This window comes from Montipora foliosa, chromosome 11 (genome assembly GCF_036669935.1).
Source record: "Montipora foliosa isolate CH-2021 chromosome 11, ASM3666993v2, whole genome shotgun sequence".
In the NCBI taxonomy this organism is placed as follows: domain Eukaryota; kingdom Metazoa; phylum Cnidaria; class Anthozoa; order Scleractinia; family Acroporidae; genus Montipora; species Montipora foliosa.
In genome coordinates this window covers 30,391,963-30,404,462 of record NC_090879.1, presented here as the reverse complement: position 1 = coordinate 30,404,462, position 12,500 = coordinate 30,391,963, and the positions used below count along the sequence as shown (strand labels likewise).

The 12,500-nt window shown below is 40.3% G+C and overlaps 1 protein-coding gene across 1 annotated transcript in view; it reads right to left on the bottom strand.

The window, feature by feature from the left end:
- Positions 1 to 8,866: 8,866 nt before the first annotated feature.
- Positions 8,867 to 12,500, bottom strand: part of LOC137975069 (E3 ubiquitin-protein ligase TRIM71-like) — a 4,664-nt gene continuing 1,030 nt past the window's right edge. The window contains exon 1 of the mRNA XM_068822117.1: positions 8,867 to 12,500. This exon is cut by the window's right edge and continues 1,030 nt beyond it. Coding sequence (XP_068678218.1) covers positions 10,199 to 12,433 — 2,235 coding nt within the window. The 5' untranslated portion in view covers positions 12,434 to 12,500 and the 3' untranslated portion in view covers positions 8,867 to 10,198.

The window sequence follows — 12,500 nt, the reverse complement described above, 5'->3', positions numbered from 1 at the left end:
TGCCTTTGGAGGAGAAAATGCTTACTTCTACCCTTTACGACACCAAGAGAGACAACCTTCAATAGCCTGGCTTTTCCATGGGCGGTGCACTTTGCCATAGACCACTTTTATAAATGGCGACCACTTTTGTGTTCTTCGTATTTATGTTAATTAGACCTGCCGCCCTCATTTTGAAACAAAGATTCTTTTGAAATTTGCTTCTAGTAGCGAGGCTAGAAAGGCTTATTAGCATTGAAACGAACTAGTATTTTATTTGGCCACCATTATGAAAGAGGTTATATACATGACACAATGTGTACCACACCGAATATCGGATACCAAGTTGTAAGAAATCTTTGACTCCTATACTGTGCTGAAATCATCCATATCTTGAATTTCCTTGCTGATTCGCGACCAACCACTCTGAGATTACGCCTAAAACTGATCGCTTGAGCTACTCGCACATATCTCGCGTGATTCTCTAGTACGTAGGACGGATGTTGGAATTGTTCGCGTTTTGATGTTTCCGGTTACTGCTAAATGAAGTCATTTTCTTCTCTGCCTAACTCGTGAATTCCACGGTAAATTTCACGCGAAAAATCGCACAAATCACGAAGTGATGAGTGCAATATCGGTTTTTCGAGTGAAATCTACTGCCGAATTCACCAGTAGTTAGGCGGCAATGAAATTTTCTTGAATCGCTGAGTTTTAAAAGAAAACTAGACGCTCCATAAAGCGTACACTGGGTTGCCTGTGGTAGGTACACAAAAAGGCCCGGCACTGAATAGGCCATATTCGTATTCCCAGTATTGGACTGGAACTAGCTTGCAATGGAGGCTAATGCGGGGATTTAATAGATTAAAAAGTATTTGCATTTGAAAAGATTTCCCTGCATTAGCCTCCATTGCAAGCTAGTTCCAGTCCAATACTGAGAATACGAATATGGTCTATTCGGTGGTATTGAACTGACTGAAGCGTTCCAGTTAATTTTTTCAAGTGGGGGGTCTTAAAGACTTTTTGAGGGGTCACCCACATGTCGCGCCAGCAGAGTCCCTTTGACTCACACGTTCACACGTTTAATTATTTTGTAATGTCCTGTCCCATTGTGAGGTCTTTTAGTTTTTTAACCTTTGGTAATAAATTCAGTTTAAAGATAACAAAACACTGTCTTGAGTAAAATTCACTCGTTTCTTCTTTAAGTAAATAGTCTGCAAAAAACTAACTGCAAATTGCTCTGAAGGACGTTTTCCAGCATGTCTTGCAGTTGCAAAAAGCAAACGTTTATTGCACACACTAAGAAAGGACTGAAGGTGTTGTTTCCGCTTCATAATTCCTCTTCTTGTTAGTGTAATCTGATGCCACCAGAAAAAGACAAGCCAAAAGACAGATGAAGAAAAAAAATAACATAGTTTTTATATATAACTCTGAATCGAATTCTCATCGAAAGATTAGTGACAATCGATCTTAAAAACGCGAAACTTTCTGCATTCTCTGACTTTCATGAATAAACGGAAAGGTCATTATGTTTTATCAAAAGGAAGAAATTGGTCACGTGCTAGGCAACCATAAAGGTGAAAGAGATCACCTTGTGTCGACTGAATGAACTAGGGGAAACACAGGCATCCCAAGCTTGGTGTACGAATGGGAAATATTCTTTCCCATACAAAGTCTATAAATCGTACACCGAACTTGGGCTGCCTGTGCGGGAAAGAATGTTAATCTTTTCTCGAGTTCAGAGTAAAACAACGTACTTTTTAGCCAAGAAACGTCCGTCTTTGGTTTTTAATTTTGTTGTAATATAACTGAATATTTACATTTCATCTGCCGGGTCAGGAAGCCTTCTCTGTCGGGTTCCTGAGAAACGTATCTATTTTGACTTCAGGGTGAACTATATATTTACACAGACTTAACTGATTAGAGTGTAATATGAAGTGCTAGTTTTTTACCCCATATGAACCATGTGAGCGTTAGCCCTACTTATGGAAATGGGCCCAAACAAGGACAGAGAAAAACTCTGACCAAGGTGGGAATTGAACCTACGACCTTCGAGTTAGATCACCGCTGTTCTACCGACTGAGCTACAAGGTCAGACGGGAGCAGGCCGTGGAAACGGAAGATGTTAAAGTCACGTTAATTAACATGTACAAGTACAAGGAAGGATTACGTTTTTTGCAAACGTTGGCCGTGTAGCACTTGAACAGACTTAACTGATTAGAGTCTAATGTGAAGTGCTAGTTTTCAAACATGATACAGTACGAAAGACAACCCGAACAAAGTCAATTTCATGGCGGTATTCACCAGAGTTATACGGATGTTATTGCTATATTTCGATTTACTTCACAATCATCATCAGGCAAACCAAGGTTTACATAGCACATGATTTAAATACAGGAGACTTATTTAAATAATGATAGTTCGCGGCTAGCTTTTGAGCCAGAGTTAATTGCAGACTGCTTATTAGTTTTTATAGAAAGCTTCTTTAAATAGAAGAATATTCCAGTTGTTGTCCATATCAATATAAAAACTAAGCAGTCTGCCTTTAACTCTAGCTTATTAAAAGCTAGCCGCGAGGAGACAGACTAATTGTCGAGTTAGGATTTCGAATTGGATTTCGAGATGGATTTTCGAGTTGGATTTTCGATTTGGGTTTTCCAGTTGGATTTTCGAGTTGGATTCCTAGTTGGATTTTCCAGTTGGGTTTTCCGGCTGGATTTCGAGTTGGACTTTCGAGTTCGATTTTCAAGTTGGTCTTCGACTTGATCAGTCTAAAATGTAGACTGCAGAACAGGGGTAAAATGCAGACTAAGGTTATAATGTCATCGCTAAGAAAGCCCAAACCCTTTAGAAGTGCTAACCTTAGGCCTAATGAGGCATGAAACAATATTTAGGTTAGGGTTAGGGTTAGCCCGGGGGGGGGGGGGGGACACCCATATAAAAAGGGGAGGGATGCTCGTCGGAAATTTTAAATTAAACCCCTAAAGGAGACCATTGTGGGCTTGGCCCAGGTTTTTTTTTTTTTTTCACCCCAAAAGAGACCATATTAAAACACGGATATATAAAATATGCAGTCTTTTAATGATGGCAAAGACATTATCATCTAATACTTTCACCTACGTGAAGAAATATAAAAGTAGATACACTTTTATATTTCTTCGCGAGCAACCCTAAAGGAGACCTTCAAGGCCATATATATGATGGCCTTTTGCCCAGTACACCCTAAGTGATACCAAAATCCGAAATTTATACCCCTAAGCGAGACGACGAGCATCCCTCCCCTTTTTATATGGTTCCCCCCTCCCGGTACTGTTAGCACTTCTCAATGACTTCTAGAGAAACGGGCCTTTTCAACAGTTACATCATAACTGTGTCTGCATTTTAGCCCTGCATTTTACACTAACCAAGGCGAAAATCCAACTCGAAAATCCAACTCGAAAATCCAACTCGAAAATCCAACTCGAAAATCCAACTCGAAATCCAACTCGAAATCCAACTCGAAATCCTAACTCGGTAAATAGGCAACCTCAGCCGCGAACTATTATTATTTAAATAAGTCTCCTGTATTTAAATCACTCGCTCTGTAAACCTTGATTTACCTGATGATGATTTTGAAGTAAATCGAAATATAGCAATTACATCCGTATAACTCTGGTGAATATCGCCATAAAATTGGCTTTGTTCGGGTTGTCTTTCGTACTGTATTATTTGAAATTGTCGGTTGGTCCCGGATTTTAAACATGATCTCCAACATATTACCTGGCTGTACGTGCTCTGAACAAACTTCTGAGACACAAGCTAGTGGTATTTCTCCTCACTTTTACGAGAACTCATTGAGATTAGTATTACGTGTTTATAGCATAAGGGTAAAGTTATCTTGTCACTGTCGAGGCACATCGAAAAACAGTTAGGCAAACAGAGGAAAAAAAAACAAACAAACAAGCAAATAAATTATTTCTTTATGTCCAAAGTGCAGATGATTGTTATTTAATTGCAGTTTAGAATAAAATTCGAGGTTCATTCCTGAACAAAGGAAAAAAACAGTTAAACTACTTTTTAAAAGTACGCATCCACTTGCAATAACTCATCCGTAAAAATAACAAACAGTTTACTGTCCAAGAAAGGAATTTGTGGAGTAACTTATTCCACCAAGTTTGAGCTATACTGGTGTACTGTTTTGTCGTTCTCGCTCTCTTTCTCTCTTCTTTCGTTTCTGCTTTTCTGTCATAGGCCGTCCAGGCATAGTGCAACCTTATCAGATTCAAAATTAAAAATCTTCTTAAGATAAGACTTATGCCAAAAATTGCAATAAAGCAGAGCAAAAAGCAGCTCTAAAAAAATTAAAAATAGACACTTAGCTAAGTTTATATCCATCCAATGCTTAACTTGAATAACTACGTAGCCACTAGTGTCCTAGTCACAGCTATATTATGTCAAACCTGGATTGAAACCGGCGAAAAATGCAGGAAAAAATATTTTCCCAACCGTTTTCTACCTGAAGACGAAGAGCGTCGACTGCCAAGAGTTCTTGTTCACGTAGTATGGCCGTGTAGCCGCGTCGAGCCGCAGAAAGCGCGCGAAAAAATAAGCGTCGTTTACGTTCAGGTGTCTGCGTGACCTGGCCTGAGCCTGCGATATCAGTTTTTTTAAGTTCTAATTTTAGCTACGCAGCTATCTTTAGAGAGGCACCTGATTGGCCAGTTGTAATGATGTAATGAAATTTTAAATATGCGCGGCATTGGGAACGACAACTCAAAATAGCTTTGCGAAACTAAAAATAGATTTTTAAAAAATTTGACGGGGCATGGGGATCCGCTCCCTTTCCTCATCCTCTCTTGTAATAACTTTATCCATTTTTTTTCAAATTCGAATGCTTAAGGTAATTCCCTTGAAATTGTTCTACTATCAAACTTTTTTGGAAACTTGGCATAACTAACATTCATGATATGAACATTAGAAAAATGCAATTAAAAAATGGGGTCACCGTGCTTGTTTACGCGTCAGCAGGCTGTTAAAATGGAGTATTTTTACTGTTTGCGCGTTAAAAATTCGAATCACCTTCACACAGAATTAAGTCTTAGTTTCTTCAAAGACAAAATTATATTTTGAAAATAAAGCTTCTTTTATTCACATAAGCAGTATTGCTTCATTTACGCCGTTCTTGATTGCCTGGTTGTGGGAATAGTGCACTTTTTGGGACAGTTTCGTGGATAGCTTGAAGTCCTCGCCTTGGGTAAAATACACCAAGTACGGAACTGTTTTCCGAAAAAAATTCATGTTCTACTATCAAACTTTTTTTCTTCTTCAAATATATTCTTTATTAGACAGTTCTTAGCAAATACCTGAGAAAAAAATCGGGGGTCACCGTGCTCGTTTGAGAGAAAAGGAGCAGTTCTTTCGCCATCAGGCGTAGTTTGAGGGAATTCTCTTACGTTTTGTACGCGCACGTGCTCATGTGCGCGCGCTAATGAGGCGAAAATCGTGCGCAGTAGGGATGCGCAATGCAATACTAAGGAATTACCTTAAAATTTTTCATTCTTTCGTAGAGCAGGAACAGCCTGCCTATTTCAACTGTTCTCGCAAATTCAGTTCTGTCTTTTCAGATAAATGCTATGAATTACATGTGAAATTCTTACTTTCTTTATTATTTGTAGTTCATGTACTCTTGTCTGTAGTTTGACCATTAACTGTACAGTAAAAATACTAAAGGATTAATAAATATGTATGAATGTGTGTATGTATATAGGAGCGAACAACAGCCCTGTATTCCTGTAACGACGTTTTAACTGATCGCAATTTATTTCTGGATTGAATTTCCCGCGAATGAGACTCCCGCACTTGGGCTTGGATAAATTCTGCTCGTAAAATGACTTATTCTGCCTGCTGGCAGTGCTCGTAAAAATGGCTTATTCTACTCGAAATTCTGCTCGGACACCTTTATTTTGCTCTCATTCTGCTCGGTATCTAAAAAAAAAAAAATTCGCAAATACAGAAGGGAGCTTGGGCCTAACCCTTAAAAACTAATTAAATATTCATTATGCAAACCAAAATTGTAGTTCATCTTACTTTAGGTCAAATAGTCAAATCAAACACGAGATATTTTCCAGTTGTTTTTTATTTAGTTATAAATTTTTCTTACAACTGTTATGCGTATCATTAGTGACGCTGCTTTTCCTTTATTCTGCTAGAATTCTGCTCGAAAATGCCTCATTCTGCCGGTAGAATGCTCATCTCAAAAATTGCTCATTCTGCTCCAAGCCTACCCGCAGGAGCCCGATGACCAATTACAAGAAACTAACTTGACGTCATAGCGTTACCGAGCCAGAGCTGTCTTTCCTTTTTGCGGAAAAGGTAGTCTAAAAAGAGATATCGCTTAGCATGGAAGTTTTTCGCGACTAGTCATGGTTGATGGGAAGTAGGTACTTGTGGGAAGCTAAAGTTTATCTGCAAAGACTTTCTGTCACCCTGTTTAGTCCACTCTCTGATATCAATCGAGTGTGAACTACCAATCCGTTTGCCCTACCTGTCGTTTCCTATTTAATGTGGACGCAACATTGGAGTATCACCGACCTGACAGGGCAGGGAGGCTCGGAAGATTATATGCGAAAACGGCGGGAAATATCCCCTTAAATCACGGCAGCACTGTACGTAACAGAAAGAAAGAAAGGAGGGAGTGGTCTTCGATCACTGGAACATGAGTATTAGCTGATTAAGATCAAGGCAGCTATGAAGCTGTGTTGTAATGCAGATTGCTCTATGAGAACAGTACAGGAGTTCGAAGAGAAAGCTTTCAACAAGGCTAGGGACACACGTCGTTGTTTAAGGAGGTACATAGCTTTGCTAAGGAGCTAGGGGTGACACTAAACCTCAGTTACCCAAAACCATCATGTAGTTCTCGTCATGCTCCAGAATTTGAGATCAAGGGGAAAAAGGTCAAGCGTCACCTCAAGGACTCTCTTTTAGAGAAGTTACAAGAGGAATTTAAGAGCGACAAGTGGCACGAGCGTCTCCTTTGCTCACGCTGGAAAGATGTAAGCCAGGTGTGGATGCTCCGCTTGGATGACTGAGCGGACATCCGCACCCACCCATACAATCACGGGTGTGATTGAGTTTTATGAACAGCTGATACCTACCAGATTGTACACCTTATTCAAGACTGGAACTACCCAAGTGGACATTTCGTGCGGATTGTGGGAAGGCCGCTGAGAGCCTCCCGGATAAACGCTCGGGATGTTCCGCACTAGATAAATCTAAATACCTAGAGAGGCATAATGGTGCATTGAAGGTCCTCTTTTTTGAAATGTGTGAAAAACTCATGCTGGTAGATTCCGTTCCCCCGTGGTATCCCGACGCCTATTGTTCCTAAACAACTAGTACTGCACGAATCATCCGAAACGCAGGCTTACTGGGATTTGCTGGTGTTTGCCGAATGTGGTTTTATCAAGGCTAAGTGGGTGGATGTGAGGTTCGTTGACCGTCAGGAAAAGAAAGTGTGGGCAGTGGAGATGAATTGCCCGTGGGTGGATAATCGTAGGATTGAAACTTAAAGAAAGGACAGCAATGTATGGGCCGCTAAGATGAGAGTTCGGGGAACAAGATCCTGGATACAAGATCGGGCAGTGGAATATAGTAATAGATGCTCAGGGTGGTTGGTCCGAGGAACTAGAACTGTGAAGATTGTGCAGAGGCTCTTTGGTTCTAGAGACAAGGGGCCGTCAAAGTCACGAGTACTGCTATCGAAGATCCAGAAAACCATATTGTCTAGTTGCTTGAACATACACAACCCCGTAGCGCCTTGATATACCGGGTTGGTGTCCGGCGGGGTCTAGCCATGCCTCATGGCTGCAGTGCAAAACCTCTATGCCCGCCGTATATACAATTCCAACCTTTCCCACTTCTCCCCTCCCTCTCCCCATTTCAATGTTGACTGTTTAAGTTTCAGCAATTTTTGTATTGCTAGCAACATTGATAAGGGGTGAGGGGGCTGCAGTGTGGGAGATAATAGGTAAAATTAATAATGCCCCAAGACGGCGAAGTGTCTCCACTAATTTTGCAACTTGTTGTAGCAGAGGTTTTTGTTTTTGCCATGTCCATTTGCTTATCTTCTTACGGCTCTCTTCACCGTTCGTGTTTTCTTTCCCCGTTAGAAAAACCTCTGCAACGAAAGAGGGGTTTAAAGGACAAAGACAAAGAAAATTGGATGGTATGCAAATATTTTTTACATTCATTCCAACGTGTTTCCATTGTTTTTGTCCTCACTGCCTTACTATCAAGCTGAATATATGATATTGCGAAAATAGACTATTTGTAGATTTCTCACGTGCTAAAGCAAAGTGCATGTCTTCTTGGCATTCTTCAACCGTCGAAACAACCTTCGAAGAAACCAAATTTCCCGCGCAGTGTAGTTGACAGACGGAATATCATTTGGCAAATCTCAGAGAAGTCACGTGTCTTAACCTGGTTGTTTCTATGGTAACAACGGCGCATGATCGGCAGAGGAAGGAATCGTTTCGTGTGAGAGGTTTTTCTGTCGGGGAAAGAAAACACGAACCGTAAAGACAGCCTTAAAAAGACAAGCAAATGGACACGACATGATAAAAAAAAAACCTCAATCTGCTAGCTGGGTACAGGAAATCAAAACAGATGAAATCAAATTTTGGTTTGTTATGAGAGGAGAAAATCGGAGTACCAGGAGACAAGGCTCTTGGAGCACAAAAGAGAATTAACAAACTCAACCATATATGCCGTTGAGTCCGGGAATTGTCGGATTTACAGCTCCACTGCCACTGCTCTTGCCTCCTTGCTCTCCTTGATCTCCTCTAACTGGTGATCGATCGGAAAGTCACATCAGACAATCTTGTTCATTTTACAAACATAACATGTATATTTCGGTTAAGCATTTGTCTCATACATTAATGAGGCGAAGTCTCAAGAAAAAATAATAAATAAGTTACCATTTCTCCTTATAGGGGAATCGTTGTTTACATTTTTTTTGCCTCATTAACACAAGGCTATCGATTTCTCATCCGTCAGCCGAGAACAAAGTATTGAATATTGAAAATGCATTGCATAATGAGCTATCTCTGCAAATTTGAATCCGATATAGGTGGTTTGCAACCAATCTCTAGAGACAGAGACAACAATATTGAAATGTACAATTAATTGCTGGTGGACGAACAAAAGAAGCTAATGAGAGACCTTTTGTTTTCGTCCACCAACATGGCCGCGATGAGGTCACGTGGAAACCACCTATACCAGATATGCTTTGAAATTCGAAATTTTACAAAAGCTGTATGGCATCATTAATCCCCTTGCCACCCAAGAATTTATCAGTTTTGATGGCTGATAAATGGCTCGTTATCCAAGCTCAAAAGGCTTGAAATTGCATACTTCACTGAACGTTAACTGAGTTTAACAAGTTCTTTTACATTTTGAGGTCAATTTACACTTCCATTTACTGTGACAAAGAAGCAATGAGGGCTAACACTAGGAGTCCTAAATCGTTTCATTGTAAAAAGAGGTTGGAAAGAGAAGAGTTTTTTTATTCCCGATATTGACGGTGACTCGGGCATACTCAGAAAATATTCGAGTGCTCCGAGCATCCCCGAGCCACTATATTCATTTCATCGACGGAAGGCAAGCAAACATTTGTCATCTCACTTCTTAACAATATAACTTGCAAGGAGCTCCGAAAAAAATGGAAGTGAACACGCAAATCGCTAATTTGAACATGTTACAAAAGTATATACATGTTTATGTAAAGTACTATTGTCATAAATGTACATGTCTTCTAAGTAATACAAACTACGGGCGCGTTCGATTGACCCTATTCCGGAATAAGAATACGTGGAGTGATGATTAAAACGGTATATTTGGCGCGTTTCGAAGCAGCAAGGATGCTCAAAATATGTTTAAAATAGCATTTTAGCAGATGTTTGACAATTTTAATGTGAATCTCCGCAAAAACAAAAGATTTCTAACTTATATTCCATGTATTCCTATTCCCGAATAGGGTCAATCGAACGCGCCCTACATCTAAACTTCTAGAATGTAATGCACAAAAATATATATTCATCAGAATTAAGGAAGCCTAACGCGAAACACAATCTGTATTCCTAGTACACCAATCCGGCAAAATTAGAGGTTGCGTGGTACCTGGAAATTCGTGGTAATTAAAATACACTTTTTGTATGACTGAGGGAGTAATCCGACAGTGAAAATAAATCTAAGAGAAAATCTGAACACGGTGGTTCTTGAAATCAGAAACTACTATCCTACCATCACAAAGGACTGCCGTAGAACATGGCTTATTGAACTCGCCTGCCCGTGTTCCATGTGCTCCAAACTTAGTTACAAACTCTCCACTGAGTTTAAACACCTGCACTCGGTGATTGACTGAATCGCAAACCAGGAGATGTCCCGCTCTGTCCACTGACAGGCAGCCAGGTTCATCGAACTCCCCGTTCCCCTTCCCCTGCTTTCCAAATTTATAAAGAAACTCTCCCTCCCTATTAAAAACTTTTATACAGTGATCACCGTAGTCTGACACAATAAGATAGTTGTCGTGTTGGATACAATGAATGGGAAAGCTGAAAGAACCTTCAGTACCGATACTGCGCAAAAACCGACCATCCAGCGAAAAAAATTTGATTAATTTGTTACTACAATCAGCAACGATAATGTTGCCATCACTGTCAATTGACAGGCCACGAGGACGTCCAAGCTGGTGATCCCCGCTTCCTTCTACTCCAAACTGATTAAAATAATGACCTTCATTACTAAACAGTTGAACTCGGTGGTTGTTACTATCCGCAACTATAATCTTTTCATTATGAAATGCTATTCCAGCAGGCTTGTCAAACTCTCCCTGTTGATTACCTTTTTTACCAAACGATCTTAAGTACGATCCATCATTGGCAAATATCTGTACTCTGTTGTTACAAACCTCACTCACGGCAATCTCATCTTTGTCATTCACTGCTACCCTCCAAGGATGGGAAAGCATTCCGACATCTGAACCGCGATGTCCAAAGGATAACACGGGTCTGAACTCTCTGCGTTTGACTTGAACCTCAAAAGGACTGCCACGAACATGTTCACCATTGACTTTCACGGATGCCTGACATGTTCCGGTTTCTTTGGCAAAGTAGCTGATATTGTAAGTGCCATCTTTGTTATGTCGGGTTTTTGGCTTGATCGCAATGTCACGGCCTTCACGATTTTTCATTTCCAATGCCACGCGGTCACGTTCTTCGAAATATGGTTGCCCTTGAGTGTTTCTTGTTGTTACAACAATCTCAGCTTCAAGTCCAACAGTTCCTTCACGGATCCCTGCTCCCTCAGCGCTCGAGTCTTTGGAGCTCGTTTTGGTGGCAAAAAAACAGCCAATTTCTTTGGTGTTAATGTCATCAAACAATTCTTCATTCCCTTCAAAGACAAATGTCGTTAAACTTTCGTCGACACAAACAGCTGAATCTTCTTCTTCACCCTCCTCCTGAATTACTTTGTCTAGAAATTCATTTGGCTGCAGGATTTGAGCGCTTGTGCTTCGCTTTAAAATCACTTCGGTTTTTTCGATTGCTGTTTCGTGCGTTTTCACTTCTACTTCGATCGCGTGCTTTTGCTCCATTAAAAACTCTAATGACTCCTTTACTTTATTTTCCAACGCATCGAAGATTTCATTCTGTTTTGCTTGTATAGCTGTCATTAAACTGGCAACAAACTGCTGCACATTACTTTTCACTGTAACAGCTTCCTCTTGAATTTTAATACAGTTTTCATCAATTTTTGCGATCCTTGTCATCTTCTCCAGTGCTCTTCGTTTCTTTGATTCAATTGCTGCATTGACTATCGATTTGCGTTCCTTTGCGGCATCTTCAAAAGCAATCTTAGCGTGACCTTCGTGATCTGTTAGAGCACAAACGCTGCAAATGCTTATTTTGCATACCTGACATAACAACTCCAATTCTTTCTTCTCGTGTTTCCCACAAAATGCTGGCTGCTTTAAAATGTTCTCAAAGTCTTCGTCTCGAAAGTCTTTCAAAGCCAGTACGTGATGTTCTTTAAAGATTTTTATCCGATTATGCAAAGGGAGGCAGTCGTCACACCAGAACGAACAACATGTGAAGCAGTACGAAGATTCAGCGCTTGTTTTCTCGCAACTTCCACACTTGATGCCACTCGTATTGCATTCTGTGACAGGCAAAGCATCCAACAAACTGTTGATACGAAAGTTTGTTGGAAAAGCGTTAAGATTACCGTTTCCAGGGATCCTGAACTTCCGCCTACACTCGGGACATGAAATAGTGTCTCGAATTCCGCTCGTTTGTTGAATCCTTTGCAGGCAATGAAGGCAAAAACTGTGTAAGCATGGAAGCTGCTTTGGATTAGGGAACCTGTTCATACATACAGGACAACAAACGTGTTCATGAATATTGGCTAGAAAGGTTTTGATATCCATGATAAACGATGGGAGACGGGGAAATATCCGTCTTAGAAAGAAATCTCTTTGATTCTGTTTTTTCTTT